At 28.7% G+C, this 18,506-nt stretch overlaps 1 protein-coding gene and 1 long non-coding RNA gene across 3 annotated transcripts in view; both read left to right on the top strand.

Moving 5' to 3' along the window:
- Positions 1–18,506, top strand: part of LOC111301715 (uncharacterized) — a 101,913-nt gene that overhangs the window by 74,535 nt on the left and 8,872 nt on the right. The gene's annotated exons all lie outside the window — the stretch shown is intronic.
- Positions 4,940–17,097, top strand: LOC149514600 (putative disease resistance protein At4g27220). Of its 2 annotated transcripts, none has more exons than XM_089744500.1 (8): positions 4,940–5,542; positions 5,632–5,727; positions 6,522–6,671; positions 6,770–9,827; positions 11,157–11,390; positions 12,258–12,776; positions 15,581–16,204; positions 16,602–17,097. In XM_089744500.1, exons 4-8 carry the CDS (start codon positions 6,798–6,800, stop codon positions 16,707–16,709), a joined length of 4,515 nt encoding a protein of 1,504 aa, XP_089600626.1. In that variant the 5' UTR covers positions 4,940–5,542; positions 5,632–5,727; positions 6,522–6,671; positions 6,770–6,797; the 3' UTR covers positions 16,710–17,097. The 2 variants fall into 2 exon arrangements, with proteins under 2 accessions (XP_089600626.1, XP_089600625.1); XM_089744499.1 differs by having other exon boundaries at positions 5,632–5,722.

The following is an 18,506-nucleotide window of genomic DNA, read 5'->3' on the forward strand; positions in this document are numbered from 1 at the left end:
TTCTCTTGATTCTCACCCCTCACGCACCTAATCACCCTTCCAATTGGCTATTGTTCTACGTGGCACTACTCTATTCGTTGCATTGCATCACTCTGTCGTTATGTCTCACTTTTATTCTTTTTATTGGTGGGCGACATCCTTACTGTGACGGTCATGGACATATAGGAGTGTTTCTGATAATTTTAAATACCGCGACATTGAAATAAGAGTAAATTTTATCCTTGGTTATTGAATTATGCTTTTATTTTTATTTGGATCACTTAATTTTAATTTGTATCAAAAAAATCATTAAAAATTATAAAATGTAACAAATATGGCAACTTTAACTATTTTTATCCAAATTACTAATTAAAAAAAATGATATGACTTCCACATTTTATGCCACATAAGTTTAAATTATTTTTTTTCATTTCGTTTCTTTCCTTCCCTTAAATGTCACTCTTTCTCCATTTAATTGTTCAGCCTCCATCTGCAGCCACCCAAAACTACCGTTCCACCACCTCGTAAATAGGCCTGAAGTTGACTTTTGAGCCCAGCAGAGTTATTGCTACCAGGCTAGAGACAGAAGCACCCCAGCAAAGCCCAAAAAAAAAAAAAAATCCCCTCCTTTGTTTGTCTCCAGTTGCTCTCCCTAAATAGAAAAAAGAATGTTTTAAATTGTGTCTTTGCTGGCTTTATTTCTTGGTTTTAACTTTATCAATGATGAAAAAGAAGAAAAGAAAGGTCCGCTTGTTTTAGCTACTCATAAAATATTACAACACTAATTCTGCTAGATTTTATTTCAAGACTAATGTCTAATTGTATACATTTGTTTATTGAATGCGGGTGATTTGGAAATGGGAAAATGGAATTATAGTTGTCTAAATGGTGGTAGAAGGCTGAACAGATGGTAGTAGATCTTATTTTCAGGTTAGATATAGGATAATTTAGAAAGTTTTAGGAGGAAATGAGCCAAGAAAAAGAATGAGGAGGCTGAAATTAGCAAATAATTAAATTCTGATGAAGATCAAATGCCGACAAGCGACGATTGATGGCAGAGAGAGCAACCATACAGCGTAAAAATTTGAGCTTTGAATGGTGGCTGGCCAGTGTTGAAATTCATAAAAAAAACTCATTTCTGTTATTAGAAGCTGAGTGTTCTATTAATCTCTTTTATTTGAAATTTTCAATCAGATAAGCAAATGTTCTTTTCTCAAATTTTAAGCTTTTTGGATCATTTCATCGCAAGCTTGATTTTTTTTTTCTAAGAGTTTTAAGATTGATTTCTATTCTGCTTTTCTTTTAACTCAAAAAGAGAAATTTGATTTTAAATTTAATTCGAGTTTAATTAAATTTTAATTTTTAAATTTGAGTTTGACTCAAAATAAAAATTAAAATACTCAAACTCTTTAAATTAATCTTATATAATAAAAAAAATAAGTTTAATCTTTATATTTAATGTTAAACTGGATTATGTATTTATTTTCACTTAATTTGATATAAATATAAAAATAAAATAATAATTTTTAATTAAAAATATTAAAAATATAAAAATATGATTAAATTAATTAATTATTTAAATCAAATATTAAAATATTTAAACTCATTAAACTACTCAAACTCAAATAAATGATCATCGGATTATAAAATTTATTCGAATCAAATTAAAAAATCTCAAAAACACTATCTATCATTTACATTTAGATTTGATTGATATGTATAATGAAAAACATATGATAAAGGAATAATTAATTTTAAAGTTGATCGTTAGAATCAAATTATTCTATAATTTTTGTATACTTATAATCCAACAATCATCGTCTCGCTATAAAACTATTAGGTTTAACAAATTTATAACTTGTCAATACTTTATTCTCAAGTAATTAAGTAAAGTGATTTACCCTTGTAGCACCTTGTAGTAATTTAATATGTGTTAAGTGCATTACTTACCTTTTATTATATGCTGTTTTCCTTTTATTATTTGTTTTTTTTTTCTTTTGCAATGATGCATATAGATAAAAAAAAAACACATAGTATATTAAAGAAAAAAATAATATACAAGATTAATAATAAAAAAATGTTTACAATGAAATTTTAATTCAAATACTATAATTAATTATAAAAATTTAATATTCATGAGTAACTACATAGCGATGCTATAATCATCAGCAACAAATAGGCCTATAATTAATGTAAAAAAAATCAACAAATTAAAAGTCTATCATGAATATCTTTAGATTAGTATTGTTTCCATTAATTTGTAGACCGTAGATATAAAATCTCCATTTTTTTATTATTGTTTGTCTTGACCATGATTGGATATCATACTTTATTTTCTTCTTTTACAATTTATTACTAAAGTTAATTAAGGTAAAGATGGTGGGTAAATTTTTTTTTTTTTTACATAAAAAACATTAATCAAGTATCAAGAAATTTAATCATATAATGTGGACAAATAATGAAATTTGCCAATGTAGCCATCATAAAAGGTTTAATGAATAGCCAAACTTGCCTTAGATAAAAGCTTCTCAATTTTAATGGTTTTATTATTGTGTGTTTGTTTCATAATAACTTAATTATATAACTTTCAAGCCTAATTATATTTTCATTGTATTTTTAAGCTGTTTGTATCTCATGTCTTTTTAAAATGTCTAAATTTTTCAACTGAAATACATTAGTTTAATTTTCTTTTTTGGTCTTAAATCTTTTGGCCATAAAACCTAAAAAAAAAAAAAAAGGCAAAAACCCCTTTTTGCTATCAGAAGCAGAGTGTTCTATAAATCTCTTTTGCTTGAATTTTCCAGGCAGTCTTTTCAATTTTCAAGTCTTTTGATCATTTCAGTGCTAGCTTGATTTTTTTTTTTTCAATGAGTTTTAAGGTTGATTTCTGTTTTTTTTTTTTTTTTTTCTTTCAATTCAAAAAGAGAAGTGTATTCTTGCATTCAATTCAAGTTTGATCAAAATTTAATTTTTAAGCTTAAATTTAACTTAAAATAAAAATTAAAATATTTAAATTTTTTCGATTAAAATTATTTAATAAAAAATAAATTTAATTTTTATATTTAATTTTAAATTTGTTTATATGTTTAAATTTAAACTCGAATTGATATATATATATATAAAATAAAATAATAATTTTTAATTAAAATATTAAAATATTAAAATATAAAAACTAAATTAGATTTATAAATTATTTGAGTCAAGTATTAAAATATTTAAACTCGTTAAATTACTCAAATTTGAATCGATAATAATCGAATTGAATTTAAATTTTATCCAAATTAAATTAAAAAATATTGTAAAAATTAATTTATCATTTATATCATTAGATTTGACATGTATTTGTAATGAAAGAGACATGAAAATGAAGTAATAAATTTTAAAGCTTATTGTTAGAATCGGATTATTCTATGGCTTTTTGATTACTTTTAATCCAACAATTATCACCTTAGTGTAAATGATTTAGTAAGTGTACAAGTTGTCAATGCTTAATTCTGCAAGTAATTAAGCAAAGCATTTTATCTTTATAGCTCATTGTAAGAATTGAATACTTATTAAGTTCATTACTTATTTTTTATTATTTATTTATTTTTTCTTTTGGATAGATACAGATAAAAAAAATATAGTTTGTTAAAAAGAAAAATAGTATATAAGATTAATAACAAATAAATGTTTATAATGAAATTTTATTTAAAATATTATAATTAATTAAAAATTTTGATATCCATGACTCATATGCTACAAGCAAGCCTGTAATTAATGTAGGAAATAATCAACAAATTAAAAATTTGTCATCAATATCTTTATTTTAGTATTATTTCAATTAATTTGTTGACTAGTAGGTGCGAGAGCACCATCTTTTATTGCTTGTTTTGACCGTTTGTTGAATATCATATTTTATTTTATTTTTTATACTTTATTATTAAAATTAATCGAGATGAGCATAATAGATGAAGTATCTTTTTTTGCATAAAAAACATTAATCAAATACTAGAAAATTTGATCATATAATGTAATTATTTTGGACAAAATAATGAAATTTACGGACGTATAGCCTTCATAAAAGGCTTAATGAATAGCTGCCTTAGATAAAAGCTTCCCCATTTTAATGGTATTATTATTGTTTCCTAATAACTTAATATATAATTTTAAAGTGTATGAAAAACATGATTATATTTTATTGTATTATTGTTTATTTGTATCATATACCTTTTTAATATGTCTCAATTCTTCACTCAAATTATATTACTAATTTAATTTCTTTTTTGGGTATTAATTTAATTTTTTTATGTAGTGAATCATGAAAATTAATTTAATTATTAATTAGTGAATACGGCGAGATATTTTCAGGCCCAGCTCTTTTTCAGTTTTAATAGTTTTTTTTATCACGAATTAGGAATAATATGATTTATTAATGAAAAATTCTTTTGAATTAGGTGTGAATTTCGTTTATTGGAGATAAAGAAGATGAAACAATAGTTCTATAAATAAGGACGAACTACCAAAAGTGTTTTAATAAAAAAAAATTTATTATTTGATATTATAATAAAAAATTAATTAGAAAGAAATATTTGTATTTAAATTAATCAAAAAATTAAATTTATATGTATAATATTAATATCCAAAAATGTAATTATTTTATTTTATTTTTTGCATGTACATATTTTATAAAATAATTATACATATATTATAATTTTGAATAAAGATCATTGAACATTACGATTATAAAAATAAAATTTAATTTTATTTATTAATATATTATTTTTTCACTAATTATTTTTAATATAGTACGAATTAAGAAATATTTGTGTTACATTTCGGAAATTTCCCCCAATAAAAAGACTGATATTTGGGCTGTCTTCCATTACTTAGATAGGAAAGGAAGAATAAAACAAAGAAGATCCCGACAAATAAAGAAGTGATGGGTAACGACTTTCGTCGGTCACATGGCTTTTATCGGAGACTATGGAATTTAATAATGAATAACAATATTAAAAGAAAAAGAGGAAGACTTTAAAGAAACTAAGTCTTCCTTGCTCTACATTTCATGTGCTAATCTTGAAACAAATCCTTTGCCCATAAAACCTCCAAAAGAAAAAAAAAAAAAAACAAAAACCCATTTCTGCTCTCGGAAGTTGAGTGTTCTGTTAATCTCTTTTGTTCGAATTTTCTGGGTAGATAAATGAACGTTCTCTTTTCAATTTCCAAGCTTTTTGATCATTTAAGTGCCAGCTTGATTTCCTTTTTCTTTTGGCCAAGAGTTTTAAGGTTGATTTCTACTCTGTTGGCTTTTCCTTCAACTCAAAAAGAGAAAAAAAAAAAAAACTTAAGTTGAATTTTGTTTGATTCTACATTTCTTTCCTTGTAACTTAAAAAAAAAAAAAAAGAGCTACTCTTCAATATTTTCTTTCTCTTTAGTTTCCACTTGGTTTGTCATTTTCATCTAAAAAATAAAAAATAAAAAAAGAAAGAGGAAAAAAAAATCCAATCTTCAAATTTCTTTGCTTGTTTTCAATGATCCGTCATGAATAAATTCTCGCAGATTTAGAATGCACCAAGTAAGGTAAATGCAACAACTTTTCCGTTGCTTTCTCTTTGTACAAATAAAGTTTGTTTCTTACATATTTTTGATCTAATTTGCAATTTTTGCAGTGAAGCAGATCAGATCTGAAAAGGTTTGGATTTATTTCTCAAGCATATTTTCCCTTGAAAGCTTCGGATCTATTACTTCTATCTGGAAGTGGTAAGGTTAGAATATTCATTTAACTTTTTTTGTCAATATTAAAAAAATAACCAAAAAATTGGTTGTAGGGGAGTAGAAAGGCGGATGCAGGTAGCCGTTTTGGTTTCTAGGGTCTTTGATCTTGGGATTTTGGAGCTTCTCTAGTTTGTTACGGGGTAGAGCAGGATGAGAGGAAAGAGGAAACGGTGCCGTTGGTGGTGATAAGTGGTTGAGGGTGGTGTATCTAGTTTTTAAGGTCTTGGGTTTGGTTTTAAATTTAGGACTTTCTTAGAGTTTTTAGGAAAATTTGATCTGATATAAGGAAAAGGAGGATCAAGGAAGAAGACTCGAGTGAGTTTTGGGAAGAAAAACGTTGCCGATGGCCGGCGTACGATAGTGACAAAGGATGGTCCGACATCGGAGTTTGAAAAACGATGGCGGTGCAATTAAATGAAGTAGGGTAGTCCAGAGAAGTAGGAAAATGAAACAAATTGATTTTTTTGGGATAAGAAACAAATCTCGCAGTAACGACATCCAACATTTAACCCTAAATGGTTTTATTATCAAAGAAACAAATCTTTGTAATGTTGGTGTCTAAATCATTACTTTTCATATTTCGGTGTTCAAAATAAAAAATCAACTAAAATTGGTTGACCAAACCTGTAATTAATCATTTTTAAAATCGTTGCTTAATTGTTGTAGTATGATATGAATTTTTAGTTTTCTATCATATCAACAGCAATTTTTTTATTTCAAGTTTTCTGAGTAATATTTCCTCATAAATTATTTAAAAATATTGTTTTTTATCTCGTGTTTTCAGCTTGGTAGAGCGCTGAAGAAAGGCATTTGGTTCTCATACTTCGAATTGTCTTCATCTTGCCTTGTTATGTACTTAAAAAAGTGTTACTTGGCAGAAAACTAAAGAAAAAGCAGTTGGTTTTCACACTTTGGACTAACTTCACCTTGCTTGGTATGTTTAGAGAATTCACCTTCTTCATTATTCTTTAATTTTCTTTTTAATATCATCACCATAACGTATCTCATAGCCAATATTTTTATGCTTGGCAGAAGTTTGTTCAACTTGAGCTTGTCAAGAATGGCTGGTGGGTTTTGTGAGTCTGTTCTTTCAAACTGCATGGGAACACTGCTCGTGGATTGGGTGGCGAAGCCAGTAGGACGTCAACTTAATTACATTCGGCATTTTCATGACAATGTTGAAAAGCTCAAGGAAAGAAAAGCAGAACTAAAAATGGCACAAGCTCGGCTGCAACATGTGATTGAGGATGCTGAAAGGCGACTTCAAGTAATTGAAGATGATGTCAGAGACTTGCTATCAAAGGCGGACCAAAACCTATTACATATGGAAACTCTGGAAAATGAAATGCAGCAAAACAAGAGATGTTTCAACTTGTGTCCTAATTGGAGTTGGCAGTATCAATTAAGTAAGAAAGCAACGAAGAACACTCCTGTTTCTTGTGAACTTCTAACGGAGATTCGTGACTTTTGTCAACATGGACGAGTGGGCTACCGTTCTACTAGTACAATTACAACCATAGAATTCCTTTCATCTAAGGATTTTATGGTTTCTAAATCTTCAAATATTGCTTTAGATCATATCATTGAGGCTTTAAAGGATGACCGGGTCAGCATGATTGGATTGTGGGGGATGGCAGGGGTGGGCAAGACATCCCTAGTGTGTGAAGTTGGAACTTATGCCAAACAATTAAAGCTGTTTGACAAAGTTGTGATTAGTACTGTGTCTCAAAAGCCAAACTTTGAAAAAATTCAAGATGAAATTGCAAAAGACTTGGATTTCTATACGAAGAATGAACAAGGAAGAATATCAAGAGAAGAATTCTGGTCGAAACTGAAGGAGGTGAAAAGGATTCTAATAATCCTTGATGATGTTTGGGCAGAAATTGACTTAAAGAGGAGGATCGGAATTCCAATTGGTGAGGATCACAAAGGCTGCAAAATTCTTTTAACAACACGCCGTCAACAAGTATGTGATGCTATGGAATGTCAAAGGAAAATACGACTTGGTTTTTTAGATGACCAAGAAGCTTGGGATTTATTTGCCACCAAAGCAGGTCTAATCGACTCTTCTGATGATGCTATTAAAAATGTGGCAACTAAAATTGTCCAAAAATGTAAAGGTTTGCCCATAGCTATAGTTACATTGGCAAATGCTCTGAAAGGTAAAAATCATCATAGGTGGAAAGCAGCAGATCGGAGACTCAAAAACTGTAGATTGGGTGACATCGAAGACATTGATCAACAAAATCAACAAAATGCTTACGAATGTCTTGAGGTAAGTTTTGATTATCTGAAGGATACGGAGACCAAGATGTGTTTCTTGTTGTGTTCCTTATTTCCTGAAGATTACGAGATTTATGTAGAAGACTTGGTGAGATATGCATGGGGACTAGAGTTGCATAAAGGTGTGGGCTCAATTGAAGAAGTGAGAAGCGAAGTGCTTGCAGCGATGGACATCCTCAAGGATTCTTGTTTGTTGTTAAATTGTGGAGAATGGCATGTTAAAATGCATGACCTGGTTCGTGACGTTGCTTTGTGGATAGCATCAAACAGAAAGGAGTTCTCTTTTATGATAAAATCTGACGTTGTTGAAATGTGGCCAAAGGAAGAAAGTTTTGAGTCTTACGAAGCAGTCTCCTTCAATACTAGTCGGATTGGTGAACTTCCTAAAGGATTGGTGCGCCCAAATCTCAAAATTCTTTTACTTGGTGGAGATGGGAAGATGACAACTTCAAGTGAATTCTTTGAAGGAATGACAGCATTAAAAGTTTGCGCTTTGAATTCTAGATTGATATCTCCGGATGCATTTCAGTTTCAAACAAACCTTACAACTCTACATTTGGAAAGTTGCAAACTCTTAGACATCTCAGTGCTTGGGAAGTCGAAGAAACTTGAAGTTCTTTCATTTAGTTGCTCTGATATCAATGAATTGCCAGAAGAAATAGGTGATTTGGATAATCTTAAATTGTTGGATTTATCATATTGTGTACAACTACAGAGAATCCCTTCTCAGTTAATATCTAGATTGTCCAAATTAGAAGAACTATACTTGCATGGTTGTCAATTATTAAAATGGGCCACTGAGAGTACAGTTCGAGAAGAAAGATTTGCCAGTCTATCAGAGTTGAATTCCTTCTCAAACTTGATTGTATTATCTTTAGAGGTTTCTTCTGAAGATATTCCAAGAGACTTTGTGTTCTGTAAATTACAAAGGTTTTATGTACGCGTTGGCTTTGGCTTTTCTGAATTTTATGGATTGAAGATGTTCTCTGAGATCTGCCCATTCTCGAGATCTTTAAAGATTGAGGGGTCTGTAATAGAGGCATGCAAGCAGTTATTTGGGGATACAGAATCTCTTAATCTGAAAGATATGGTGGGTTACCCAAATCTTGTTCCAAGCTTGGAGTCGGGCCAAGTGGTATTCAGTAAGCTGACTTCTCTGGGTATTGAGAGTTGCGAGCATATGAAATGTCTCATTGATACTACAAAGCAGCAGGTGCTAACCAATGCAATTCCAATTCTACAAAGTCTTGAATGGTTGGAAGTTGAATCTTGTAATGAGATGCAAGTGCTATTTCAGATTGCTGAATTGAGGAGCATACAGCAAGGACCCAGTCATCGTGTAAGCTTACAAAGCTTGAAGCTTGTAAGAATAGACAACTGCAATAAATTGAGATATCTCTTCCCAACGTCTGTTACTGAAAGTCTCGGACAACTGGAAACACTGGACATATCCTACTGCTTGGAATTGGAAGAAATAATTCCCAAAACGGAAGTGTCAAACATCAATCTCCAAAGTCTAAGGGAAGTAGAAGTAAGTGGCTGCAATAACTTGACATCCCTTTCCTCATTGTCGCATGGTCAAAGTTTAGAGAAATTGACAACACTTACGATTCGGAATTGCTTTCGATTGGAATATACTTTTCCAATCTCAATGGCTGAAGGTCTTCCACAGCTGAATAAGGTTACATTGGAAGGTTTGCCTGAATTTAAAGGAAGGGAAGGAAATGACGTTGTACTCACGCTGCCATCTTTACAAGAGTTGAAAATGAGAGAGTGTACACAATTTATCATTTCGGCTGAAATACAGGTAAGCCTATTTATTTGTATTTTTTTCTTTTACTCTTGCAACTGTGCTTGGTTGGATGGAGTGGAAAAGAGTGGAAGAATAGAGAGTGGAAAGAAAAAAAAATCGATCAAAATTTAATCCTTTTAAATTGGGAGAAAAACATTTTTTTTATACTTAATAAAACCTTGTTTTTAATAGTTTTTCTTCTGATCCTTTTTCTTTTTTCTTTTATCTTTGGTACCAAACAATAAACAAGAAAATTAATTTTTTTTTCTATCATTTCTTTTTGCTTTCCTCACCATTTTCCCTCCCTTTATTTTTCTTCCAACCAATTAAACATGGTGTTAATGTCGTCGGCAGAATTTATTTTTTTCTTCATAAATTGGTGTTCGAAAAGTTCAAGTCCAAGAGTTACAATATTTAAAAGATAGACTTTGTATCATTTTGCATAAAATTAACGTAAACTTACTTCTTCGCTACTTAAACAATGATTATTTAAAGCTCAATTGTGAAATTTTACGATAGCTTTCTTTATTTTACTTTCATTTATAAATTATGTGTAATATTATTTTACTTTCATATACGTTATTATAAAATTCAATTTTTTTCATCTACAACTTTTTAAAATGTTTTAAGTTCATCTATTATTCCAATCATTATTAAAAATTTAATAGAACACAACCTTTTAAAATATTTTAAATTCATCTATTATTCCAACATTGTTAAAAATTTAATAGATGTGCATATGACATGAATTTCAACTTAAAAAGTTTAAAAACTCTCACCTTTTTATCACGTGCAAGTTTACATAGTTATATACACATACGCACAAAAAATATTTTGAGATGATAAATTTAGTCAAAATTTAATGATTGATTGTTCAAATTGATGAATTTGAATTTAAAAACTCGTGAATAAAAATTTTGAGTTTTAATTAAAACCGTGAATGAAATGAAATATTTTACAAAAATCATAAATGCGTGATGTAATTCACTCTAATTTTCATCGACATTTTCTTTGCTAGTTGTCTTTCTCTTTATATTTGAAGAATGTATTGTCCATTCCAAATATGTTATTACTACTTGTTTTCAATTTTTAGGAGATTACTATAATTAGTTTCTTGAGTTGTCTAAATTGATTTCATTTAGTTATTTTAATGTTATAGGAGATTGCGTTTTTAGGAAATATCTAGCTAGGTGATTTCATTTTAAGTTCAATTAATTATTACATACAATGCTAAATGGTCATTTCTTCTCATAAAAAAGAATAATTAATACTATGAACTAAAAAACCCTTAATATCACCATTTAGCATTATTGAATTTATGATGAGATGCAAGTGCTATTTCAGACTGCTGAATTGAGGAGCATACAACAAGGACCCAGTCATCATGTAAGCTTACAAAGTTTGAAGGTTGTAACAATAGACAAGTGCAATAAATTGAGATATCTGTTCCCCACGTCTGTTGCTCAAAGTCTTGGACAACTGGAAGAACTGTACATATCCGACTGCTTGGAATTGGAAGAAATAATTCCCAAAACGGAAGTGTCAACCATCAATCTCCCAAGTCCAAGGGAAGGTTTTGTAAGTGGCTGCAGTAACTTGACATCTCTTTCCTCATTGTCGCATGGTCAAAGTTTGGAGAAATTGACAACACTTTTAAATAGAGAGTGGAAAGAAAAACAAAATCGATCAAAATTTAATCCTTTTAAATTGGGAGAAAAACATTCTTTTATACTTAATAAAACCTTTTTTAAAATAATTTTTCTTCTAATCCTTTTTCTTTTTTCTTTTTTTGATTTATCTTTGGTACCAAACAATAAAAAAGAAAATTAATTTTCTTTTCTATCATTTATTTTTGCTTTCCTCACCCTTTTTCCCTCTCTTTATTTTTCTTCCAACCATTAAACATAGTGTTAATGTTGTGGACATAATTTTTTTTCTTGATAAACTGGTGTTCGAAAAGTTCAAGTCTAAGAGCTACAATATTTAAAAGATAGACTTTGTATCACTTTGTGTAAAACTAACGTAAATCTACTTCTTCACTACTTAAACAATGATCATTTAAAGATCAGTCGTGGAATTTTAAGATAGCTTTTTTTATTTTACTTTCCTCTATAAGTTTTGTGCAATATTGTTTTACTTTCATCTACGATATTATAAAACTTAATTTTTTTTTGTGTACGACTTTTTAAAATGTTTTAAGTTCATCTATTATTCCAATCATTTTTAAAAATTTAATAGAATGAAACCTTTTAAAATATTTTAAATTCATCTATTATTCCAATCATTATTAAAAATTTAATGGATGTGCATATGACATGAGTTTTAACTTAAAAAGTCTAAGAACACCATCATGGACATACATACACATGATTTGGAGATGATATAGTTTGTCAAATTTTAATCACTGTTTATGGCATTTATGATGAGATGCAAGTGCTATTTCAGATTGCTGAAGTGAGGAGCATACAAGAAGGAACCAGTCATCATGTAAGCTTACAAAGTTTGAAGGTTGTAAGAATAGACAAGTGCAATAAATTGAGATATCTCTTCCCAACGTCTGTTGCTGAAAGTCTCGGGCAACTGGAAGTGCTGGACATATCCAACTGCTTGGAATTGGAAGAAATAATTCCCAAAACGAAAGTGTCAAACATCAATCTCCAAAGTCTAAGCGAAGTATATGTGTGTGGCTGCAATAACATGACATCTCTTTCCTCACTGTCACATGGTCAAATTTTGGAGAAATTGACAACACTTAAGATTTGGGATTGCTCTCGATTGGAATATACTTTTCCAATCTCAATGGCTGAAGGTCTTCCACAGCTGCATAAGGTTTCATTGCATGGTTTGCCTGAATTAAAAGGAAGGGATGGAAATGACATTGTACTCACGCTGCCATCTTTACAAGAGTTGTGTGTGGAAGATTGTCCACAATTGACTCCTTTTATCATTTCAGCTAAAATACAGGTAAGCCTATTTATTTGTGTTTACTCTTTCAACTATACTTTACAGGAGGAATATAAAGAATGGAAGAATAGATAAGAGAGCGGAAATAAAAAAAATGGAAACTTAATTCATTTAAATTGGAAGAGAGAATTCTTTTTTTCTGAAATAAAACCTTTTTTCTAATTTTTTATCTTTAGATACAAACACGAAGTAAAATAATTTGACTACGTTGTGTGTCGTTGACTAAAATTTTTTTCTTGATAAATTGGTGACCAAAAAGTTTCAAGTGCTACAATACTTAAAAGATAGATTTTGTATCACTTTGGGTAAAACTAATGTGAAATCTTCTTCTCCCTACTTAAGTAGTGATAATTAAAATTTCAATTGTGGATTTTTAAAATAGCTGTCATTATTAAAATGCATCAAGCATCTAGAAGCTTTGTGTAATATTATTTTACTTTCATCCACAATATTTTGAAACTCAATTTTTTCATTTACAGCTTTTAAAATATTTTAAAATTATTTATTACACCAATTATTATTAAAAAATTAGTGGAACAAATCCATTTTAATGTCACATGGATGTGCATAGGATAAGAATTTCAACTTAAAAAGTTAAAAAAAAAAATTCACTTTTTTATCACGTGCATGTTTACATAGTTATACATACACACAGACAATATTTTGAGATAACAAATTTAGTTAAATTTTAATGATTGATTGTTGAAATTGATGAATTTAAAATATTTTAAAAAAACTCGTGAATGAAAATTTTGAGTTCTAATTAAAATCATGAATGAAAATGAAATATTGCACAAAAATCATGGATGTATGGTGTAATTTACTTTAATTTTTTTTTACATTTTCTTTTCTAGTTGTCTGTTTCTTTATATTTGAAGTAGGAATTGTCCATTCTAAATATGTTATTACTTTTTGTTTTCAATTTTTAGGAATTTACTATATTTAGATTATTGAGTTGTTTATATCTATCGCATTTAGTTATTTTAATGTTTTAGGAGATTGAGTTTTTAGGAAATATGTGGCTAGGAGATTTCATTTTAAGTTCAATTAATTATTGCATAAAATGCTAAATAGTCATTTCTTCTCATAAAAAAAGCCTTAAATGATTAATATCACAAATTTGTTATTTCTTCTCATAAAAACATATTGTTCATACTACTTAGCATTATTTATCTAATATTTTTTAATATTAAAAGTAGTTTTGATTTTACTAATTACGATTGCGAGTATAGAATTTTTTATGAAAATTAATAATAAAGAAATTATAATTATATTTAAATATTTCACTTAAAAAATCAATAAATTATAAATAAGATACATTTAACATAAAATTAAATCAAGGCCCTAAATAATAAGATTTAAATTTAAAACATCAAATTTTTGAATTTTTTTTTACCACTAAATCAATGTTTTATTATTTAAATCAATAAAAATTAATTTAATAAATAATTATTAAATTGCATTTGTACTAATGAAATGCATTGAAAAAATGCATTTCATATCTTAATGATGATTTTCTGTCCGATTAACCCACTTATCTTAATGCATTATTTTTCAAGTCACTCAAATGAAATATCCAAAAAGATCTGCGAGATTTTCTAAGTATTCCCTATTGGGTTCTGGTTTTCTAAGAATTCCCTATTGCTGGCATAACAGGGCTACAGAACAATATTACTCTGGTTTTCTAAGGATTCCCTATCCCTGACATGCATATCAGGGAGTCTAGAAATAATAGCATGGTAGCACAGAAATTTGTTATTTCTTCCCATAAAAACATAAATAATTAATAACATGAACTAAAAAACCCTTAATATCACCATTTAGCACTATTGAGAGTAGTGTGAGCTTTATTTGGTCAAAACAGAAAAACCAAGCTGAACTAGATGATTTGGCTCAGTTTAGTTTAACGCCAAAAACTTTTCAAACCAAACTGAATTAATAATTTAGTTTTGAGTTAAAAATTAAACCAAATAAAAAAATTAATTAAAAGTAATAATATTTTTGTAAATATTTTAACGCATATAAGACAATATATTTCTTTAATCATAATTCTTAAAACAAACTTTATTTCTTAGATATATTGAAAAGCCATATGTAGTATGTACTTTGTGTTTTTAAACGTTTCATATGGATTCATTTTTATTCATGATATAGAACTAATCTTTTCAAAACTGTTGTTTTATATTTTAATTAAATTATTTGTCTTTGACTTAAATTAATGAATTGAGAGTATTTCATTTATAATTATCTTTCTTACTATACTATAGTTAACCAATCACAATTAAGAATTATGTAGCCACCATTTAAAATGTGGCTTCTAAACAATTTTTTGATGGGCCCTGCATAATATTAAATTATGAGTAGTTAATTGTACTATAATAATTATAAGAGATATGATCCTAAATTAAGAATTTTTTTAAATTTTAATTGATTAGAATAAAAAAATTAAGAAATTTAAATTTTAAACTTAATTCACATTAGATTTATTTATATTTGTCGTTTCATTTAATCATGATTTAAATGGACCTTTAAAGCTATATATTTAATTTAATGATAAGATTGTTAAAATCAAAATTTTATATAAAATTTAAAAATAAAGAATAAATAAGTTTTTAGTTATTTTTTGCATTTTTGAATTAATAGTTAAATGATATGATTACATATGTTAGAATTTAAGAAAATGAGAGAAAAGAAGCAATCGTGCAATATAATAGTTCCTAAATTGGGACAAAAATTACCAAACATGAAATATTTAACTATCATTAATTTTGAAGAGTTATTTGATGATGGATATAATTTTTCAGAGTTTGAGGCTACTAAGATTGTATGATCTACCTGAATTGTGGGTGGTATGGAAAGATCCCGTCGAAGTTGTCAACTTTCAAAACCTCACTCAATTGTGGGTCGGTAGTTGCAGAAGGATAAGATATATCTTATCACCTACCATCGCTCGGAATTTGCCACAATTGAGCTTTTTATGCATAAATGAGTGTGAGGACTTGGAGCAAATTATTGAAAAGGATGGTCAAACTTCATCACAAGGTCATCATCTCCAATTTATATGCTTCCCTAATCTGATTGAAATACGCCTTTCTTCATGTGAAAACTTGAAATGTCTCTTTCCGGTGAGTGTTGCTCATGGCCTTCCAAGACTAAAATTTCTAAGTGTTCACAAAGTCTCCAAATTAGAACAAGTATTTGAACAATCAGGAGATGAGGCAAATGGTAGCGAGGAAAAAGAAAAAGTGATACAGCTACCTCAATTGGCCACCTTAGATCTTTCGAAACTACCAAACCTTGTGAGGTTCGGCCCTGTGGGTTATCATTTCGTATTCCCATCTTTGTATGATTTAACTGTAAGAGGTTGTCCGAATATATCCACAAGCTTTAGTGTTGATTCAGAGGAATCTGGGCATGCCAAAACAGAGGTACGCTACGCTCCCTAACTCTCAATATAAAAGTATCAAAAGCTGCCCTGCTTTTGTATAGCTGGACTTGGATAAACTTTTGAACAGAGAGGTTCATCTGTTTTACATTTTTCATGCTTTCATTTCCTCTTTCAGCTTTACTGATTATGCAATATTAATCTCGTCTGTTCAAGGGAACTTGTTATGGATTTCAATTGAATTATGTCATCCATGTGTTTTTTTAAATTCCTAATGAAATTGAAAATGCAGTTGGCTGGCAATATTAATTCCCTGTTCTATTGGGTGGCAATCTTTCTTATTGGGTTCATTCAATGGTCCTTATTGCGCTATTATTTCAATTTACTGAATTATACATGCTTCTGGTTCTTCACACGCCATGCTTTAATTTGTTTTGCAGGCAATCCGATCAATTGATGAAAATATAGTGGAAGACTCTACTACAGCTCAGCAAACAACATGGCCAATTGGTAGTAATATAGAGTGGCGTGGACTATGGAGTGGATAACACACCTTTTCGGAGGAGGGAGATGAGGAAATGAATGTGAGTTTCAGAAGATGCAAGTGAATGAAGCAGCTGCCAATTTGCTGCAGCATTTCACAAACCATTCACCCAACTTCATAGACTTGAAGACAAGTATTGCGATCATATTAGAATGCAAATTTCTATGCGGGTACATAAGACTGCATTCCTGTTTATTTATGTCTTGTTTTTATCAGCTAAAAGTTTATGGTTTGTTGTCCTTTCCACTGGCGGACTGAAAACAAGGATCTTTTAAAACATCAATACGCACATTTTAATTATCATTGTGTTTCTGTAAGGAAGTCACTTGAAAATTCATCAATTCTGAATATCAGTTGAATAGCATTTCTTCCTCCCTCTAGACATAAGAGAAGTCACATATTAATTTGTGGCATAAGAATTGCTATAAGAATTCCATGCATCTTAATTTCATTCAATTAGATTGATTTTTTTTTTCCAAACAGCTTGTCAAAACTAAGTTTCCCTAGTTGATGTTCTTTAGTTAAAGAAGGGATCTTACTGAGTTAAATACTTACTAGAATACAAATAAATGAAAACAACTAAGTTGATGGAAAATGTTGGATTGAAATGGTATGTGTATATGTTCAGCTTAGCAGTCTTAGTCATTTCTTGCAAAAGTAGAATTAATCTTGATATTAGAAGTCAAAACTTAGAATCCCATATATGTTTTACTTTTTTTGGTATAATTTTATCACTTTATTATATTTTTATGTAATTTTAATCATCTATGGATTAAAATAGAATATTCCATCCAAAATGGATTAAATCAAATTTGATTTTTTTAATTTGATTGATCAAACTTTACATTCCATAGTGTATATATATATATATATATATATATTTGATTCAAAGAAGAAGGTTGCAATCCATATTGTATTCCATAAAATGGATCAAAAGAAAAAGAAAAAACCTGAATTAGTCAAGCTGGATCAGAAAAGTGGGGAAAAGAAAGGGTCTAGTTGGTCAAGTTTTCTCTATACAAGTCTCCCCTAACCTTCCCAAGCACTCCATTGTTAAAGTAATGTTATCTCATTTTCATTAAATATTGAATTTTTTTTGGTTTTAAAGTCAAGTTGGACTCCTTTTTAACTATTATCAATTAATTTTAAATTTGATACTTAACAGATTATTAAAACTCAGGTTCCATTCTATTATTCTTATCTATTACTTTTTCAAGTTTGTATCAAGATCCAGTGGTAATTCTTGTTAATTGTATAACTTGTTTAAATTGGACTAAAAAATGTTAGAAAAGAAAGCTATTAGAAACTTTTAATTAAAAAATAATCTCTCTTTTTTTTTTTTTTATAAGAAAATGAGATAAATTGTGAAATTGTAAGTTTAATCTTGACATTTAAGAAAAACTTGCCATTTTTCATGTAGCTTAACATTTACAGAGCTCTCTAAACAGAATCTGATAAGTTATTTGAGAGAATTGATGAGAATCGTTATGGTGTGATCATGATACTCCTTTTATTTGTTGAGTAAAGTTAATCTTTTTATTGATTATCAATCTAGTATACAATTCCGAGTGCATAAACACTTTCAAAATTTTTTTATTTCGGAAGAACTGTAACTTATTTTTTAAAAATATATTATTAGAGATGTAAACAAACTAAACATAAATAATTTTTGTTATATTTATGATTTGTTTGTTTAATGCTATCAATAAATGAAGTATTATTGATGAAATTTTTTTTTATAATATTTTATTTTTTGTTTGTATTAATAATTTTTTTTTTTCAATTTTGTTAAAAAAAAAAA

The sequence above is a fragment of the Durio zibethinus genome, chromosome 15 (genome assembly GCF_047325235.1).
Source record: "Durio zibethinus cultivar Kanyao isolate XHJ-2024 chromosome 15, ASM4732523v1, whole genome shotgun sequence".
In the NCBI taxonomy this organism is placed as follows: domain Eukaryota; kingdom Viridiplantae; phylum Streptophyta; class Magnoliopsida; order Malvales; family Malvaceae; genus Durio; species Durio zibethinus.